Genomic DNA, 21,478 nt, shown 5'->3' with positions numbered 1-21,478 from the left:
ATGTGAAACGTAATGGTGTACCGGTACCGAAGGAATTGGACACGGGTGCGAGTCAATCAATAATGAGCCAGAGGACATTCGACAAGCTGTGGGATACTAAGGCTGTGAGGACTAAGCCGAGTCCAGTCAATGCCAAGTTGCTTACGTACACTAAAGAACTCATAACGGTGATTGGCAGTGCAGTAGTCAAGGTGTCGTAGGATGGTGTGGTTCATGATTTACCATTATGGATTGATCCAGGCAATGGTCCAACGCTGTTCGGCAAGAATTGACTAGAAAAAAATCAAATGGAATTGGAACGATATCAAAGCAGTGTCGTCGGAGGGTTATACTCCATGTACTCAAGTGCTGAGCAAGTTCCCCTCGCTGTTTGAACCAGGCATTGGCAATTTCACGGGAGCCAAGGTACAGATCCACTGGACTCGGATGCAAGACCCGTCCATCATAAAGCTCGGGCGGTTCCGTACATGATGAGGGAGAAGGTCGAAATGGAACTGGACAGACTCCAGCGTGAAGGGATCATATCACCGAATGGGCCAGCCCCATTGTTCCTGTGTTGGAAGAGCGATGGCACTGTCAGGATTTGTGGAGACTACAAGGTTACGATGAACCGAGTTTCGAAACAGGATCAATACCCGTTACCGAAGGCCGATGACCTGTTTGCAAGGCTAGCCAGGAGGAAGTCGTTCACTAAACTGGATCTAACGTCGGCCTACATGACACAGGAGCTGCTCGAGACATCGAAGAAACTTACGTGCATCAACACTCAAAGGTGTCCTTTTGGAATTCGCTCGTCTGCAGCCATATTTCAGAGGAACATGGAGAGTCTACTGAATTTTGTCCCTAGAACCGTCGTGTTCCAAGATGACTCCTGGTCACAGGTCGTGATACCGCCGAACATCTGAACAACCTGTAAGAGGTTCTACATCGTCTGGACAAAGTGGGACTCAGACTGAAACATTCGAAGTGGCACCGGAAGTCGAATTCCTGGGAAGGAAGATTGCTGCTGATAGCATCAGGCCTACGGACTCGAAAACCAAGGCCATTAAAAATGCACCCAAGCCTCAGAATGTGATGGAGCTGCGTTCGTTCCTTGGTCTACTCAACTACTTCGGTAAGTTCCTACCTAGATTGAGCACTTCATTAGAGCCACTGCACATACTGCTAAGAAAAGGCAGCAACTGGGTTTGGAGTGCATCTCAAGATAGAGCTTTTGAGAAAGCTACTAATCTGCTGTGAAACATAGAAAATAGGTGCAGGAGTAGACCATCCGGCCCTTCGAGCCTGCATTACCATTCAATATGATCATGGCTGATCATTCACCTCAGTACCCCTTTCCTGCTTTCTCTCCATATCCCTTGATCACTTTAGCTGTAAGGGCCACATCTAACTCCCTTTTGAATATATCTAACGAACTGGCCTCAACAACTTTCTGTGGAAGAGAATTCCACAGGTTCACAATTGTCTGAGTGAAGAAGTTTCTCCTCATCTCGGTCCTAAATGGCTTACCCCTTATCCTTAGATTGTGACTTCCCCAACATCGGGAACATTCTTCCTGCATCTAACCTGTCCAATCCTGTCAGAATTTTATATGTTTCTATGAGATCCCCTCTCATTCTTTTAAATTCTAGTGAATATAAGCCTAGTCGATCCAGTCTAACAAGCTGCTGGTATATTATGATCATGTAAGCGTCTAGTATTGGCCTGTGAGGCTTCGTCATATGGAGTTGGTTGTGTGCTCCAACAAGCTAATGAGTCGGGTAAACTACAACCTGTTGCGTATGCTTTTAAAAGTTTGTCAAAGACAGAGAGAGCCGACAGCATGGTAGAAAAAGAAGCATTAGCCTGTGTGTATGGGTTAACAAGATGCATCAGTACCTGTTTGGTCTTTGGTTTGAACTGGAAACAGATCACAAGCCACTCACTTCATTGTTTTCGGAAAACAAAAGGTATAAATACCAATGCATCGTCCCGCATCCAGAGGTGGGCGCTGACATTATCTGCCTATGATTATGTCATTCGCCATAGATCTGGCACCGAGAATTGTGCCGATGCACTGAGCCGTCTGCTGTTGCCCACACCGGAGGTGGAGATGCCACAACCTGCAGACCTGCTGTTAGTTATGGATGCTTTTGAAAGTGAAGGAACTCCTGTCACGGCTCAACAAGGTAAGACCTGGACCAGCCAGGACCCGATATTATTGGTTGTGAAACGTTGTGTCCTTAGTGGTGATTGGTCTGCCATACCCAAGCAAATGTGTGATGAGACCAAACCTTACAACCGTCGCAAAAACGAACTATCCATTCAGTCAGATTGTTTACTGTGGGGTAATCGTGTTGTTATGCCTAAGAAAGGCAGAGAGAAATTTGTACATGATCTACATAGCACACATCCCGGTATTGTCATGATGAAAGCCATTGCCAGGTCTCATGTATGGTGGCCTAGAATTGACTCTGATCTGGAATCATGTGTGCATCAGTGCAACCCTTGCATGCAGCTAAGTAAAGCACCAGTGGAATCGCCATTGAATCTGTGGTCATGGCTGCTATGCCTCAAATAAAGCAAAGTGACTGAATACTGTAAGACCTTAGTCTCTTTATTCTGACTCCAGAGTGCCGGCACAGCCAGGGAGGCCTGCTTATATACAGTGCTCCCAAGGGATGCTGGGATCCCTTGGGACTCCAACAGATGCGCCCTCTGGTGGCAGTAGAATGCTGTTAAAAGGTGTTGCATACATAACATCACTCCCCTCCCCACCCCCCCAAGTCACTTATTTACAGGGTGAGAGGATCTGGGGCTTTTCACTCACTAGTCGATCGTCTCGGTACAAACACAGGTGCAGGTGAGTTGGGTGGGCCTTCGCTGGGCTGCTGTGCAGCTGGCCTTGCTGAGCTGCTGGAGATGATGAGTTCAGCTTCGTGGTCAACCGTGATGTCGCTTGCCACATGTGTGTGTATCGGAGGGTCGAAGTTGGTGGTGTCCTCTTCAGGTTGCTTGTGGCTGGCTGTGAATTGCAGTTTGGTTTGGTCCAAATGCTTTCTGCAAGTTAGTTCATTTGCAAGTTTGACCTCAAACACCCTACTCCCTCCCTTGGCTACGACAGTGCCAGCAAGCCATTTGGGACCATGTCCATAGTTGAGTACAAATACAGGGTCATTGACTTCAATATCGTGAGACAAATTTGCGCGATCATGGTACATGCTTTGTTGATGCCGCCTGCCCTCCACGTGATCCTGGAGATCAGGGTGGAAGAGAGAGAGCCTTGTTTTGAGTGCCCTTTTCATGAGCAGCTCGGCTGGGGGAACCCCGGTGAGTAAGTGGGGTCTAGTCCAGTAGCTGAGCAGCACTCGGGACAACTGGGTCTGCAGGGAGCCTTCCGACACGCGTTTCAAGCTTTGCTTGATGGTTTGGACTGCCCGTTCTGCCTGGCCGTTAGATGCAGATTTGAACGGGGCAGGTGTGAGGTGCTTGATCCCATTGCGGGTCATGAATTCCTTGAATTCAGCACTGGTAAAGCACGGCTCATTGTCGCTGCCAAGAACATCAGGCAGGCCGTGCGTGGCAAACATGGCTCGTAGGCTTTCGATGGTGGCAGTGGACGTGCTTACAGACATTATTACACATTCAATCCATTTTGAATAAGCATCCACAACAACCAAGATCATTTTGCCTAGAAACGGGCCAGCGAAGTCAATGTGGATCCTCGACCACGGTTTGGAGGGCCATGACCACAAACTTAGCGCTGCCTCCCTGAGTGCATTGCTCAGTTGAGAGCAAGTGTTGCATTGGCGCATAAGACTCCAAATTTGAGTCGATACCAGGCCACCACACATGGGACCTGGCTATAGCTTTCATCATTACAATGCCTGGGTGGGTACTGTGTAGGTCGCATATGAACGTTCCCCTGCCTTTCTTGGGCAAAACCACGCGATTACCCCACAAAAGACAGTCCGCCTGTATGGACATTTCATCTTTGCGCCGCTGGAATAGCTTGATCTCTTCATACATCTTTGCTGGGACGCTGGACCAGCTCCAATGGAGGACACAGTTTTTTACAAGGGACAGTAAAGGATCCTGGCTGGTCCAGGTCCTGATCTGGCGGGCCGTAACGGGTGACTTTTCATTTTCAAATGCATCCATCACCAAGATCAAGTCTGCAGGCTGTGCCATTTCCACCCCGGTGGTGGGCAATGGTAGCCGACTGAGAGAATCAGCGCAGTTCTCTGTGCCTGGCCTGTGGCAGATTACATAGTTATATACAGACAGCGTGAGTGCCATGCTTTGGATGCGAGCAGAGGCATTGGTATTGATACCTTTGCTCTCTGAGAATAGCGATACGAGCAGCTTATGGTCAGTTTCTAACTCAAACTTAAGCCCAAACAAATACTGGTGCATTTTTTTCACCCAGTAAACACATGCCAGAGCTTCTTTTTCAATCATGCTGTCGGCCCTTTCGGCCTTGGACAAATTCCTGGACGCATAAGCGACCGGTTGCAATGTTCCCGATTTGTTTGCTTGTTGTACGAAGACACATTGCAAGCTCGCACTAAACATTTATATGCGTCATACAGAACAAGCAGTTTGTTGGAACATAACAGACTTCTGGCTTTCTCAAAAGCAGTCTCTTGTGATTTCCCCCATACCCAGTCATCTCCCTTGCGTAGCAACACATGTAGAGGTTCTAGTCCCAGGAACGACCGGAGCTCTGTCACGTTCCGTGGTCTCGGAGCGTTCTTGGTGGCCTATGTCTTGGTGTCGGTGGGTCTGATGCCGTCTGCCGCGATTCTTCTCCCTAAGAATTCGACCTCTGGCGCCAGGAAAACACACTTCGAGTGTTTCAACCCGAGTCCCACATGATCTAGGTGACTTAGAACCTCTTCCAGGTTCTGCAAGTGTTCGATGGTGTCCCGACCTGTGACCAGTATGTCGTCCTGGAAAACCATGGTGCGCGGGACCAACTTTAGCAGACTCTCCATGTTCCTTTGAAAAATAGCCGTAGCCGATTGAATCCCAAACGGGTATCTATTGTAGATGAACAGACCTTTGTGCGTGTTGATGCAGGTGAAGCCTTTCGAAGATTCCACCAGCTCCTGCGTCATGTAGGCCGAGGTCAGGCCCAACTTGGTGAACATCTTCCCTCCTGCCAGTGTCGCAAATAGGTCGTCGGGTACTGGTTCTGCAGCGAAAATCGGTTAATCATTACTTTATAGTCCCCACAAATTCTGCCCGTGCCATCGACCTTGAGAACCAGAACAATCGGACTGGCCCACTCGTTGAACACCACCAGAGCGATGATGCCCGCTCATTGCAGCCTGTCTACACTTTCTCTCGCATCATGTATGGCACCGCCCTTGCCTTGTGGTGGATGGGTTGTGTACCGGGAATTAAGTGGATCTGCACCTTCGCCCCGAGAAACTTCCGATGCCTGGCTCAAACAACGATGGGAACTTGCTCAAAACCTGGGCACATGAGGCGTCGTCGACGGACGAGAGCGCTCGGATGTCGTCCCAGTTCCAGCAGATTTTTCCCAGCCAGCTTCTGCCGAACAGTGTGGGGCCATCCCCTGGTACTATCCATAGTGGGAGTTCATGCACCCCTCCATCATAGGAGACTTTTACTGCTGCACTGCCAATTACAGGGATCAGCTCTTTAGTGTAAGTTCTCAGCTTGGTGTGAATAGGGCTCAGCTTGGGCCTGTGTGCCTTGTTGCACCACAGCCTCTTGAAGGCCTTTTTGCTCATGATGAACTGACTCACACCCGTGTCCAATTCCATGGATACTGGAATTGCGTTCAGTTCAACTTTTAACATGATCGGTGGACATATCGTGGTGAAGGTGTGTACCCCGTACACTTCTGCCTCCTCAGTTTGAGTCTCGAGTTCAGTTTGATCCGCCATGGATCGGTCTTCCTCTGCAACGTGGTGGTTTGCAGGGTTTGCAGCTCGTCTGCACATTCGCTGGAGGTGTCCCATTGTTCCACAGCCTTTGCACACACAGTGTTTGAAGCGGCATTGATGGGCCCGATGATCACCTCCGCAGCACCAACAAGGTGTTAACTGCCTCGCATTCACACTTGATGGCGGACTCAGTCATCTGAGGTCGTGCTGCCAAATGCATTCCTGCCTGAAAACGACGTTACTTTGTGTACAGTACTTGCCGATGCATCTTTATGCTGTGAAATTTGTTTGGGTTATCACTGGTGGACATAAATGCCTGGACTATCGTTATGGCTTTGCTCAGGTTCGGTGTTGCAACAGTCAATAGTTTGTGAAGGATAACCTCATAGTCAATGCCAAGCACAAAAAAGTCTCTTTGCATTTGCTCCAGGAATCCACCGAATGTGCAATGTCTGCAAGGCGCCCTAGTTCAGTAATGTAGCTCGCCACTTCCTGGCCTTCACACCGTTGACATGTATAAAATCCATACCTTGCCATCAGAACACTCTCCTTCGGATTTAGGTGCTCCTGGACCAGCGTACACAGTTCTTCATACGATTTGGTTGTTGGTGCAAGATTCTTCATGAGGCCATAGGTTGATGCCCCACAGACGGGGAGGAGGATCACCCTTCGTTTGGCAGCGTTCACGTTCCCTTCCAGCTCATTGGCCACGAAGTATTGGTCGAGTCTCTCCATGAAGGCCTCCCAATCATCACCTCCTGAGAATTTCTCCAGGATACCAACAGTTCTCTGCATTTTCGCGTGGTGGTTCGTTATCTATTACTCGTCGGCAGTTGTTATGTCTCAAATAAAGCAATGTGACTGAGTACTGTAGACTTCAGTAAGTGTGACCTTAGTCTCTTTATTCCAACTCCAGAGTGCTGGCACAGCATGGAAGGCCTGTTTATATACAGTGCTCCCAGGGATGTTGGGATCCTTTGGGACTCCAACAGATGTGCTCTCTGGTGGCAGTAGAATGCTAGTTACAAGATGTTGCATACATAACAGTGGCTATCTAAACCATGGTCCAGGATCCATATCGACTTTGCAGGTCCCTTCCTGGGAAAGATGTTTTTAGTTGTGGTGGATGCATATTCCAAGTGGATCGAGTGTATGTATAATCATGTCATCCAGCATATCCACAGCTACCATTGAGAGCCTTCGTGTCATGTTTGCCACTCATAGTCTGCCCAACATCGTTGTAAGCAACAACGGATCTTGCTTCACTAGTCTGGAGTTAAGAGTTCACGAAACTCAATGGTATCAAACATGTGAGGTCAGCACCATTCAAACCCGCACCTCCGGGGACGTCGGAGGTCGGAGGTCGGAGGTCAGCCGGTGCAGCTGCAGCAGGGAGGCAAAAAGAAGCAGAAAGAAATCGAAAGGTGATGTCACAGCCAAGGGGGTACATGATTGGCTGGTGTTTGGAAAGTAGTTTTTCTTTTTCTTTTCGATATCAGTAAGTAATCTTTAGCATTGTTGTTGCCAATTTAAGTTTATCTAAGGGTTAAGTCAATGGCAGGAGAGCTCGGACACGTGTTATGCTCCTCCTGTACTATGTGGGAAGTCAGGGACGCTTCAGGTGTCCCTGACGACTACGTGTGCGGGAAGTGTATCCGCCTCCAGCTCCTGACGGACAGCATTGCGGCACTGGAGCTGCGGGTGGATTCACTCTGGAGCATCCACGATGCTGAGAATGACGTGAATAGCACGTTTAGTGAGTTGGTCTTACTGTAGGAGAAGGGTACACAGCCAGATAGTAAATGGGTGACCTGCAGGAAGAGCAGTGCAAGGAAGGTAGTGCAGGGGTCCCCTGCGGTCATCCCCCTGCAAAACAGATACACCGTTTTGGGTACTGTTGGGGGGATGACTCATCAGGGGAGGGCAGCAGCAGCCAAGTTCATGGCACCGTGGCTGGCTCTGCTGCACAGGAGGGCAGGAAAAAGAGTGGGAGAGCGATAGTGATAGGGGATTCAATTGTAAGGGGAATAGATAGGCGTTTCTGCGGCCGCAACCGAGACTCCAGGATGGTATGTTGCCTCCCTGGTGCAAGGGGGTCAAGGATGTCTCGGAGCGGGTGCAGGACATTCTGAAAAGGGAGGGTGAACAACCAGTTGTCGTGGTACATATAGGTACCAACAATATCAGTAAAAAACGGGATGAGGTCCTACGAGACGAATTTAGGGAGCTAGGAGCTAAATTAAAAAGTAGGACCTCAAAAGTAGTAATCTCAGGATTGTTACCAGTGCCACATGCTAGTCAGAGTAGGAATCGCAGGATAGCTCAAATGAATACGTGGCTTGAGGAGTGGTGCAAATGGGAGGGATTCAAATTCCTGGGACATTGGAACCAGTTCTGGGGGAGGTGGGACCAGTACAAACCGGACGGTCTGCACCTGGGCAGGACCGGAACCAATGTCCTAGGGGGGAGTGTTCGCTAGTGCTGTTGGGGAGAAGTTAAACTAACATGGCAGGGGGATGGGAATCTATGCAGGGAGACAGAAGGAAATAAAATGGAGGCAGAAGCAAAAGATAGAAAGGAGAAAAGTAAAAGTGGAGGGCAGAGGAACCCAAGGCAAAAAACAAAAAGGGCCACATTACAGCAAAATTCTAAAGGGGCAAAGTGTGTTAAAAAGACCAGCCTGAAGGCTCTGTGCCTCAATGCGAGGAGTATTCAGAATAAGGTGGACGAATTAATTGCACAGACAGCAGTTAACGGATATGATGTAATTGGCATCACGGAGACATGGCTCCAGGGTGACCAAGGCTGGGAACTCAACATCCAGGGGTATTCAACATTTAGGAAGGACAGGCAGAGAGGAAAAGGAGGCGGGGTGGCGTTGCTGGTTAAAGAGGAAATTAATGCAATAGTAAGGAGGGACATTAGCCTGGATGATGTGGAATCGGTATGGGTGGAGCTACGGAATACCAAAGGGCAGAAAACGCTAGTGGGAGTTGTGTACAGGCCACCAAACAGTAGTAGTGAGGTTGGGGACAGCATCAAACAAGAAATAAGGGATGTGTGCAATAAAGGTACAGCAGTTATCATGGGCGACTTCAATCTACATATTGATTGGGCTAACCAAACTGGTAGCAATACGGTGGAGGAGGATTTCCTGGAGTGTATGAGGGATGGTTTTCTTGACCAATATGTCGAGGAACCAACTAGAGAGCTGACCATCCTAGACTGGGTGATGTGTAATGAGAAAGGACTAATTAGCAATCTTGTTGTGCGAGGAAGAGTGACCATAATATGATAGAATTCTTTATTAAGATGGAGAGTGACACAGTTAATTCGGAAACTAGAGTCCTAAACTTAAGGAAAGGTAACTTCGATGGTATGAGACGTGAATTGGCGAGATTAGACTGGCAAAGGATACTTAAAGGGTTGACGGTGGATAGGCAATGGCAAACATTTAAAGATCGCAAGGAAGAACTTCAACAATTGTACATCCCTGTCTGGAGTAAAAATAAAATGACGAAGGTGGCTCAACCGTGGCTAACAAGGGAAATTAAGGATAGTGTTAAAACTAAGGAAGAGGCATATAAATTGGCTAGAAAAAGTAACAAACCTGAGGACTGGGAGAAATTTAGAATTCAACAGAGGAGGACTATGGGTTTAATTAAGAGGGGAAAATAGAGTACGAGAGGAAGCTTGCAGGGAACATAAAAACTGACTGCAAAAGCTTCTATAAATATGTGAAGAGAAAAAGATTAGTGAAGACAAATGTAGGTCCCTTGCAGTCGGATTCAGGTGAAGTTATAATGGGGAACAAAGAAATGGCAGACCAATTGAACAAATACTTTGGTTCTGTCTTCATAAAGGAAGACACAAATAACATTCCAGAAATACTAGGTGACAGTGGGTCTAGTGAGGAGGAGGAACTGAAGGATATCCTTATTAGGCAGGAAATTGCTTTCGGAAAATTGATGGGATTGAAGGCCGATAAATCCCCGGGGCCTGATAGCATGCATCCCAGAGTACTTAAGGAAGTGGCCCTAGAAATAGTGGATGCATTGGTGATCATTTTCCAACAGTCTATTGACTCTGGATCAGTTCCTATGGACTGCAGGGTAGCTAATGTAACACCACTTTTTAAAAAAGGAGGGAGAGAAAACGGATGATTATAAACCGATTAGCCTGACATAAGTAGTGGGGAAAATGTTGGAATCAATCATTAAGGATGAAATAGCAGTGCATTTGGAAAGCAGTGACAGAATCGGTCCAAGTCAGCATGAAAGGGAAATCATGCTTGATGAATCTTCTGGAATTTTTTTGAGGATGTAACGAGCAGAATGGACAAGTGAGAAGCAGTGGATGTGGTGTATTTGGACTTTCAAAAGGCTTTTGACAAGGTCCCGCACAAGAGATTGGTGTGCAAAGTCAAAGCGCATGGTACTGGGGGTAATGTACTGACGTGGATAGAGATCTGGTTGGCAGACAGGAAGCAGAGAGTCGGGATAAACGGGTCCTTTTCAGAATGGCAGGCAGTGACTAGTGGAGTGCCGCAGGGCTCAGTGCCGGGACCCCAGCTCTTTACAATATATATTAACGATTTGGATGAAGGAATAGAGTGTAATATCTCCAAGTTTGCAGATGACACCAAGCTGGGTGGCGGTGTGAGCTGTGAGGGGGACGCTAAGAGGCTGCAGGGTGACTTGGACAGGTTAGGTGAGTGGGCAAATGCATGGCAGATGCATTATAATGTGGATAAATGTGAGGTTATCCATTTTGGAGGCAAAAACACGGACAGAATATTATCTGAATGGCGGCAGATTAGGAAAAGGGGAGGTGCAACGAGACCTGGGTGTCATGGTTCATCAGTCTTTGAAGGTTGGCATGCAGGTACAACAGGTGGTGAAGAAGGCAAATGGTATGTTGGCCTTTTTAGCTAGGGGATTTGAGTATAGGAGCAGGGAGGTCTTACTGCAGTTGTACAGGGCCTTAGTGAGGCCTCACCTGGAATATTGTGTTCAGTTTTGGTCTCCTAATCTGAGGAAGGACATTCTTGCTATTGAGGGAGTGCAGCGAAGGTTCACCAGACTAATTCCAGGGATGGCTGGGTTGTCATATGAGGAGGGATTGGATCAACTGGGCCTCTAGTCATTGGAGTTTAGAAGGATGAGAGGGGATCTCATAGAAACGTATAAGATTCTGATGGGACTGGACAGGTTAGATGCGGGAAGAATGCTCCCCGATGTTGGGGAAGTCCAGAACCAGGGGACACAGTCTAAGGATAAGGGGTAAGCTATTTAGGACTGAGATGAGGAGAAACTTCTTCACTCAGAGAGTTGTTAACCTGTGGAATTCCCTGTCGCAGAGAGTTGTTGATGCCAGTTCTTTGGATATATTCAAGAGCGAGTTAGATATGGCCCTTACGGCTAAAGGGATCGAGGGGTATGGAGAGAAAACAGGAAAGGGGTACTGAGGGAATGATCAGCCATGATCTTATTGAATGGCGGTGCAGGCTCGAAGGGCTGAATGGCCTACTCCTGCATCTATTTTCTATGTTTCTAATGGTCAAGCAGAGCGTGCTGTTCAAACCATCAAACCGAGTATGAAACGTGTAACTCAAGGTTCACTGCAGACTCACTTGTCATGCATATTGCTTAGTTATAGGATAAGACCCCACATGCTCACCGGGGTCCCCCCTGCTGAACTATTGATGAAGAGAGGTCTCAAGACCAAGCTCTCTCTTGTCCACCCTGACTTGAACGATCATGTTGAATACAGATGTCAAAGTCAGCAGTGGGATCATGATCGCTCTGCCATGTCACGTGACATTCCTGTTAACGATCCTGTGTATGTACTAAATTATGGTCAAGGTCCCAAGTGGATCGCCGGTACTGTTACGGCCAAGGAGGGTAACAGAGTGTTTATCGTTAGCTCAAGAATGGGTAAACATGCAGGAAACATGTTGATCAGATAAAGCTGCGGCAGGCGGATGAACCGGAACAGTCTGAGGAAGATACGATCAGTGACCAACCAACCTACCCTCAGTCATCAGAGGACTCCGCTGTCATCAGTGAATCTGGACTTTCAATCCCTGACGTGGTCATTGCCATTCCCATCAGATCAGCCCCAGCCCCCAGTCATAACAGACTCAGAACGTTCACCCGAGGCTGGAGTTGAACTGAGACGATCAACTCGGGAGCGGAAAGCCCCGGACCATCTCTATTTGTAAAAAGACTGTTACTAATATCTTAAAGGGGGATATTGTCATGTATGTATGCTTGGTGTTACTAGCCACCAGGTGGCACCACTGTCAGAGGTCACTGGGCTCTACACACGTGTGTGGCCCAGGTATAAAAGGCAAGCCATCATGTAATGTAATCACTTTGAGCCTGAATAATGCAGAGCCAGGTTTGTACCTGTGTTAGTTTAGTGTTCAGACTATCGCGTTATTACATACATAACATTGATGATGATGATACAACCGAGTGTCTCGCTGGGCCATTTCAGAGGGCAGTTAAGAGTCAACCACATTGCTGTGGATCTGGAGTCACATATCGGCCAAATCGGGTAAGGGCAGCAGATTTCCTTCCCTAAAGGACATTAGGAGACAGCAGAGGGAGGGGAGGGTGTGTTGGGTACAGAGAGTGTAACAATAGATAAGGGAGGATGGAATATTGAGTGAGGGAGTGATGGAGGGGATTGGCGGAGGGAACCCAGTCCACTCCTGAACTCGCCTGCGTCCGTCTGTGGTGACCATACCTGCTTGAGTTTGTTCAGTCTCTCGAATGGGAGAGGTTCCACCGGATCCTCTGGGACTTGGATATCACCCTCACCCTGAAACCACAGCTCGATCTGGGATCATAAAGGGAGCAGAGTTAGAACACGCAGAGAGAGACAGACAGGATGGAGCAAAGAGAGAGAGACACACACACACAGACAGAGAAAGAGAGACAGCATGGAGCAAAGAGAGAGGGAGGGACAGATACACAGAGAGACAGAGAGACACACACACACATGCACAGACAGAGCAAGAGAGAGAGAGAGTGAGAGAGAGAGAGAGACACACACATGCAGACAGAGCGAGAGATAGACACACGCACAGACAGAGCGAGAGAGAGACACACACACATAGAGAGAGAGAGAGAGAGAGAGACACACACACACACAGACAGAGAGAGAGACACACACATAGACAGAGAGAGAGACAGCATGGAGGAAAGAGAGATGGAGAGACACATACACAGAGACAGAGCGAGAGACAGACAGGGAGCAGAGAGAGAGAGCGAGTGAGAGACACACACAGAGACAGAGAGAGAGACACACACACACATACAGACAGAGAGAGAGAGAGAGACAGCATGGAGAGAGAGAGAGAGAGAGAAAGGGAGAGAGAGATAGGATGGAGCAGAGAGAGTGAGAGACAAAGAGGCAGAGAAAGAGATTGCAGAGCAGAGAGGGAGAGACAGAGAGAGACACACACACAGACAGTAAGAGAGACAGGATGGAGCAGAGAAAGAGACAGACTCACACATACACTCAGAGAGAGACAGACAGTATTGAACAGAGAGAGAGAGGGACAGAGAGAGACAGGATGGAGCAGACAGAGAGAGAGAGAGAGAGAGACAGACAGACAGACGGAGAGACCAAGAGAAAGAGGGAGAGGATGGAGCAGAGAGAGAGAGAGAAAGAGACAGAGAGAGAGATTACAGAGCAGAGACAGAGAGACAGACAGGATGGAGCAGAGAGAGAGACAGAGGGAGAGAATGGAGATCAGAGAGAGAGCTAGAATGGCTGGAACACGTGATGTTTCGATGTGCAGACTGGACTTTAGAATGGGACAGGGGTCAGATCAATTATCCTCGTCAGGCTGGGGTTACTGTGGGGGTCCGTGCAGGGTCCTCAGTGTTGGGGGTCCCCAGTGTTGGGGGCCTGTGTGTTGGGGGCCCCCAGTGTTGAGGGTCTCTGTGCAGGGTCCCCAGTGTTGGGGGTCCCCAGTGTTGGGGGTCCGTGTGCGGGGTCCCCAGTGTTGCGGGTCCGTGTGCGGGGTCCCCAGTGTTGAGGGTCTCTGTGCAGGGTCCCCAGTGTTGAGGGTCCCCAGTGGTGCGGGGTCCCCAGTGTTGGGGGTCCGTGTGCGGGGTCCCCAGTGTTGGGGTCCCTAGTGTTGGGGGTCCACAGTGTTGGGGGGTCTCTGTGCGGGGTCCCCAGTGGTGCGGGGACCGTGTGCGGAGTCTCTAGTGTTGGGGGTCCCCAGTGTTGGGGGTCTCTGTGCGGGGTCCCCAGTGTTGGGGGTCTTTGTGCAGGGTCCCCAGTATTGGGGGTCCCCAGTGGTGCGGGGTCCCCAGTGGTGCGGGGTCCGTGTGCGGGGTCCCCAGTGTTGGGGTCCCTAGTGTTGGGGGTCTCTGTGCGGGGTTCCCAGTGTGGGGCGTCTCTGTGCGGGGTCCCCAGTGGTGCGGGGTCCGTGTGCGGAGTCCCTAGTGTTGTGGGTCCCCAGTGTTGGGGGTCTCTGTGCGGGGTCCCCAGTGTAGGGGGGTCCCCAGTATAGGGGGTCTCTGTGCGGGGTCTCCAGTGTAGGGGGTCACCAGTGTAGGGGGGTCCCCAGTGGTGGGGGGTCCCCAGTGGTGCGGGGTCCCCAGTGTAGGGGGTCCCCAGTGTAGGGGGTCCATGTGCGGGGTCCCCAGTGTAGGGGGTCTCTATGCGGGGTCCCCAGTGTTGGGGGTCCCCAGTGTTGGGGGGTCCCCAGTGTAGGGGGGTCCCTAGCGGTGGGGGGGTCCCCAGTGTTGGGGGTCCCCAGTGGTGCGGGGTCCCCAGTGGTGCGGGGTCCCCAGTGTAGGGAGGGTCCCCAGTGTTGGGGGGTCCCTGTGCGGGGTCCGCAGTGTTGGGGGTCCATGTTGCGGTCTATGTGCGGGTGGGCTCAGTGTTTGGGTTACTGTACCCCGTTGTACTGCTCCTGTGTCACGTAGCCACTGCCTGTCTGATCCACTGCCCGGAACCTGCACTTGGTTTCCAACAATTCTTTCAGTGACGGATAAGGCCAGGGCTGAGCGGCTGAGATCAGGAAACGGCGCCAGTCCAGAATATCCGTGTCTGGCGTCAGTGAGTTGGTGATATCCAATACCTAGAAATAGAGAGCGATGGGCGACACAGTGAGAGATTATCAGTACAGATACAGTCAGTAACACAGGGCGCTTGGGGAGAGGGGTTACTGAGTGACAGTGTGAGGGAGCTGGATTAACATCAGTAGAGATACAGTCAGTAACACAGGGTGCTGGGGGAGAGGGGTTACTGAGTGACAGTGTGAGGGAGCTGGATTAACATCAGTACAGATACAGTCAGTAACACAAGGCGCTGGGGGAGAGGGGTTACTGAGTGACAGTGTGAGGGAGCTGGATTAACATCAGTACAGATACAGTCAGTAACATAGGGCGCTTGGGGAGAGGGGTTACTGAGTGACAGTGTGAGGGAGCTGGATTAACATCAGTAGAGATACAGTCAGTAACACAGGGTGCTGGGGGAGAGGGGTTACTGAGTGACAGTGTGAGGGAGCTGGATTAACATCAGTACAGATACAGTCAGTAACACAGGGCGCTGGGGGAGAGGGGTTACTGAGTGACAGTGTGAGGGAGCTGGATTAACATCAGTACAGATACAGTCAGTAACACAGGGCGCTGGGGGAGAGGGGTTACTGAGTGACAGTGTGAGGGAGCTGGATTAACATGGTCATGTATCTCACACTACTGTATATAACTGTATCTTACCATGCTATACATGACTGTAACTCGATATGACCTGTAACCACAAGCATACTTTACCACCAGGGGTGCACTTGCAGGAGACACTGTATACCTGTTCCACACAGGTATATAAAGGCAGGTCTCAGGCAAGTGGGCACTCGAGAGCTGTGAAATAAAGGTGCAGGTCCAGAGTGACTTTGACTTCAGCATGTGCCTCGTGTGAGTCTGTACTGCAGGGTCAGGACTTTAGAATGGTGACGGGTTACGGGATCACAGAATCCACAGAATGGCCACCAACGGATCAAATGAGAAATACAATGCGGGAGACAATTGGGAGGACTTTATAGAAAGGCTCCAGCAAAGCTTTGTGACCAAAGACTGGTTAGGCGACAATAAGGCAGACAAGAGAAGAGCCCATCTCTTGACCAGCTGTGCCTCGAAAACATACGCTTTAATGAAGGATCTGTTGGCACCCGAGAAACCAGCAAGCAAGTCGTTTGAAGAGTTGAGCACACTGGTAAGAGACCACCTGAAGCCAGCGAGCAGCCTACACATGGCCAGACACAGGTTCTACAACTACAGACGCTGTGTGGGCCCGAGCATACCCGACTTCGTGGCGGAACTTCGGAGGTTGGCTAGTTTACGTGAGTTCTCCGATGAACTAAGGAGAGAAGTACTGAGAGACTTTTTTATTGAAGGAATAGGCCACGCAGGCATATTCCGAAAGCTCATCGAGACCAAGAACTTGACCCTAGAGGCAGCAGCACTGGTCGCACAGACATTCTTGGCAGAAGAAGAAATGAGGTTGATCTATACTGCGAGTACGACAACTAACGAAACATCGGAACAAGGGGTTCACAGCGTGAAACAAGCCGCTACCCCCACACACAGACAAAGGCAGGAGAGCAGGCCCTCAACAGCAGGCAGTGGCACCAGAAGCCATCAAGGGCCACATGAACGGCCGTTCACACCTCATCAACCCACAATGCGAGCAATCAACTACAGACTGAGAGAAGCTCGAGGGAGATCAGCCAGACGCAGCTCATCCTTCGGAAACAATGGAAGCGGTCTGTGCTGGAGATGTGGGGGAAGGCACTCAACAAGGGGGTGTTGATTTCAGCATGCTGTTTGCAGAAACTGCAACTATATAGGGCATCTGGCTCGCATGTGCAGAAAAACAACAGCTCGGCTGGTATACGAATCGGAAGGGTCGTAATGCGGACCAGAAGACAGTGGGGACAGTGCCCGGGATGCCGGGGTACAGCAGGTCAACACGATCAATGTCCACTGTTCTTACAAGAAGACGCCTCCAATAATGATGAGGGTCCTACTCAACGGGATACCCGTCAACATGGAACTGGACACGGGAGCTAGTCAATCTCTCATAAGCGTCCAACAATTTGAACAGCTGTGACCGCACAAAAGCAACAGACCAAAACTCACAAGAATCGACACGAAACTAAGGACCTATACCAAAGAAATCGTCCCAGTCCTTGGCAGCGCCATGCTCTCAGTCACACACAAAGGGATGGTGAACCGACTTCCCCTGTGAATTGTCCCCGGAGGTCTCCCAGCACTGTTGGGGAGAACCTGGCTGGCAAAACTAAATTGGGATGATTTTCACACCATGTTGTCGGAGGAACGGACCTCCTGCTCAACAGTTCCAAGTCATTTTTAACATCTCTTTCAGTCAGGTGTAGGCACCTTCAAAGGGGCTAAAGTTAAAATCGACATCACACAGGATGCCAGACCGGTCTATCACAAGGCTAGAGCTGTGCCCTATGTGATGAGGGAAAAGATTGAACATGAACATGACCGGCTTCTGCGGGAAGGCATTATCTCACCCGTGGAATTCAGCGACTGGGCAAGTCCCATCGTCCCCGTCATGAAGCCTGATGGATCCGTACGAATCTGTGGGGACTACAAGTCTACCATAAACAGAGTCTCCCGACTGGACTAATATCTGCTGCCCAAAGCGGAGGACCTATTTGCCACATTGGCTGGAGGAAAACTTTTCTCAAAACTAGATCTCACATCTGCGTATATGACGCAAGAACTGACCGAAGAGTCTAAGTTACTCACCACCATCAACACACATCGAGGCCTTTTTGTGTACAATCGATGCCCATTCGGCATCAGGTCGGCTGCTGCCATATTCCAGCGCAACATGGAGAGTCTGCTCAAGTCCATCCCGGGGACGGTTGTGTTTCAAGATGACATACTCATCACGGGCAGGGACATCGACTCCCATCTCCGCAATTTGGAGGAAGTACTAAGTCGATTGGATCGGGTAAGCCTAAGAGTTAAGAAATCCAAGTGTCTGTTTCTCGCGTCAGAGGTTGGATTTTTGGGCAGAAGGATTGCCGCTGATGGAATCCGCCCAACAGAATCCAAAACCGAAGCAATTTGTCTGGCACCCAGGCCCCGGAATGCCTCGGAACTGCACGCCTTTTTCGGGCTACTCAATTACTTTGGGAACTTTATGCAGAACTTGAGCACGCTGCTGGAGCCTCTCCACGTGCTACTCAGGAAGGGGTGCGATTGGTTTTGGGGGAACGCCCAAGAATGCGCCTTCAATAAGGCACGCAACCTTCTATGTTCCAACAGTGTTTTAGCCTTTTTTGACCCAGGTAAAAAGCTAATTCTTACATGTGATGCGTCAGTGTATGGGGTCGGGTGCGTTTTACAGCATGTCAATGATGCGGGTAAATTACAACCCATAGCTTATGCCTCCAGGTCACTTTCGCGGGCGGAGCGCAGGTACGGTATCGTTGAGAAGGAGGCGCTCGCGTGCGTGTACGGTGTCAAAAAGATGCACCAATACCTTTTCGGAGCCAAGTTCGTGTTAGAAACCGACCACAAACCCCTCACGTCCCTACTTTCAGAGTGCAAGGCAATAAACGCCAACGCCTCGGCGCGCATTCAACGGTGGGCACTCATGCTGGCATCTTACGACTACACAATAAGGCACAGACCAGGCACAGACAGCTGTGCCGACGCGCTTAGCAGGCTACCCCTGGCGACCACGGAAGGGTCTGGCGAACAGGACTGTGAGATAGTCATGGCAATCAATGCCTTTGAATCCACAGGTTCGCCCATGACGGCTCGCCAAATCAGAGCCTGGACGGCCAGCGACCCCACGTTATCCTTAGTAAAAAGATGTGTTTTAACTGGTGACTGGGCAGCCACGTTGCCTGCCCCGAGGAGCTCAAACCTTTCCATAGGCGCATGCATGAACTATCACTACAGGCAGACTGCCTGATGTGGGGCAGCCGAGTAGTCATGCCTTTATGAGGCAGAGAGGCGTTTGTCCGGGAGCTCCACCGCGAGCACCCGGGGATCGTTCTCATGAAGGCCTTCGCCAGATCTCACGTCTGGTGGCCTGGCATTGACGCGGACTTGGAGCTCTGCGTCCGAAGGTGCACCATTTGTGCCCAACTCAGTAATGCCCCCAGGGAGGCTCCACTGAGCCCCTGGCCCTGGCCTACCAAACCATGGTCGCGGGTGCATGTAGACTATGCGGGCCCATTCATGGGCAAAATGTTCCTTGTTGTCGTCGATGCATTTTGAAAGTGGATCGAGTGCACCATTTTAAACTCAAGCACAACCTCCACCACTGTGGAGAGCCTTAGAACCATGTTTGCAACGCACGGAATTCCTGACATATTGGTCAGTGACAATGGTCCGTGCTTCACCAGCGCAGAATTCCAAGAATTTATAATTGACCACGGCATAAATCACGTTGAGACGGCACCGTTCAAGCCGGATTCCAACAGCCAGGCGGAGAGAGCAGTGCAAATCATCAAACAAGGCATGCTTAAAATCCAAGGTCCCACGCTGCAGAGCCGCCTGTCGTGACTGCTGCTGGCATACAGATCTCGTCCGCATTCGTTGACTGGGGTTCCCCCCGCGCAACTATTGATGAAACGGACCTTAAAGACTAGGCTCTCGTTAATCCTCCCAGACATGCATGAAATTGTTGAGGCAAAGCGCTGGAAGCTAACTGAGTACCATGACCGAAATTCGAGGGGGAGGTGGAATGAGATAGGGGACAAAGTGTTTGTGTTAAACTATGGCAGTGGCCCAAATAGCTTGCAGGGACAGTAACAGGCAAGAAAGGAAACAGGCTACTGGTTGTACAAATGGACAATGGACCAACATGCCGAAGGCATGTAGACCAAGTAAAAAGTAGATTCCACAACAACACTGCAGAACCAGAGGCAGACTACAATGTGGAACTCACACTACATCTGGTGGACAGACTGAGGGAACAACCTGAGAAAAGGGCAATCTCAACAGACAGCCCAGGCGAGATACCAGCAATCATACTGAACGAAACAGACAGCCCAGGCGAGATACCAGCAATCACACCGAAAGAAAAGCAGGCACCAAGGCAAACAACTGAACCACAACTAAGACGCTCCACGCGAGAGCGTAGACCACCTGAGAGACTGAATTGATAAAGACAATAAGACCTTAGGAGAGGGTGATGTCATGTATCTCACACTACTGTATATAACTGTATCTTACCATGTTATACATGACTGTAACTAGATATGACCTGTAACCACAAGCATACTTTACCACCAGAGGTGCAATTGCAGGAGACACTGTGTACCTGTTCCACACAGGTATATAAAGGCAGGTCTCAGGTAAGTGGGCACTCGAGAGCTGTGAAATAAAGGTGCAGGTCCAGAGTGACCTTGACTTCAGCATGTGCCTCGTGTAAGTCTGTACGACAGGGTCAGGACTTTACGAACATCAGTAGAGATACAGTCAGTAACACAGGGCTCTGGGGGAGAGGGGTTACTGAGTGACAGTGTGAGGGAACTGGATTAACATTAGTAGAGATAGTCAGTGACACAAGGCGCTGGGGAGAGAGGTTATTGAGTGACCATGTGAGGAAGCTGGATTAACATCAGTAGAGATACAGTCAATAACACAGGGCGCTGGGGTGAGAGGTTACTGGGTAACAGTGTGAGGGAGCTGGATTATCAGTAGAGATACAGTCAGTAACACAGGGCGCTGGGGTGAGAGGTTACTGAGTAACAGTGTGAGGGAGCTGGATTATCAGTAGAGATACAGTCAGTAACACAGGGCACTGGGGGAGAGGGGTTACTGAGTGACAGTGTGAGAGAGCTGGATTAACATCAGTAGAGATACAGTCAGTAACACAGGGTGCTGGGGGAGAGGGGTTACTGAGTGACAGTGTGAGGGAGCTGGATTAACATCAGTACAGATACAGTCAGTAACACAGGGTGCTGGGGGAGAGGGGTTACTGAGTGACAGTGTGAGGGAGCTGGATTAACATCAGTACAGATACAGTCAGTAACACGGGGCGCTGGGGGAGAGGGGTTACTGAGTGACAGTGTGAGGGAGCTGGATTAACATCAGTACAGATACAGTCAGTAACACAGGGCGCTGGGGGAGAGGGGTTACTGAGTGACAGTGTGAGGGAGCTGGAGTAACATCAGTACAGATACAGTCAGTGACACAGGGTGCTGGGGGAGAGGGGTTACTGAGTGACAGTGTGAGGGAGCTGGATTAACATCAGTACAGATACAGTCAGTAACACAGGGTGCTGGGGGAGAGGGGTTACTGAATGACAGTGTGAGGGAGCTGGATTAACATCAGTACAGATACAGTCAGTGACACAGGGTGCTGGGGGAGAGGGGTTACTGAATGACAGTGTGAGGGAGCTGGATTAACATCAGTACAGATACAGTCAGTGACACAGGGCGCTGGGGGAGAGGGGTTACTGAATGACAGTGTGAGGGAGCTGGATTAACATCAGTACAGATACAGTCAGTGACACAGGGCGCTGGGGGAGAGGGGTTACTGAGTGACAGTGTGAGG

At 50.0% G+C, this 21,478-nt stretch overlaps 1 protein-coding gene across 1 annotated transcript in view; it reads right to left on the bottom strand.

The window, feature by feature from the left end:
* Positions 1–21,478, bottom strand: part of LOC139247673 (sperm flagellar protein 2-like) — a gene marked incomplete at its 3' end in the record, with an annotated part of 216,366 nt that overhangs the window by 9,328 nt on the left and 185,560 nt on the right. Inside the window, 2 exon segments of the mRNA XM_070871758.1 lie at positions 12,651–12,743; positions 14,824–15,006. Of these exon segments, the coding sequence (XP_070727859.1) occupies positions 12,651–12,743; positions 14,824–15,006 (276 nt within the window).

The sequence above is a fragment of the Pristiophorus japonicus genome, unplaced genomic scaffold, assembly GCF_044704955.1.
Source record: "Pristiophorus japonicus isolate sPriJap1 unplaced genomic scaffold, sPriJap1.hap1 HAP1_SCAFFOLD_280, whole genome shotgun sequence".
Classification (NCBI taxonomy): Eukaryota; Metazoa; Chordata; class Chondrichthyes; family Pristiophoridae; genus Pristiophorus; species Pristiophorus japonicus.
This window is presented reverse-complemented; position numbering and strand designations above follow the sequence as displayed.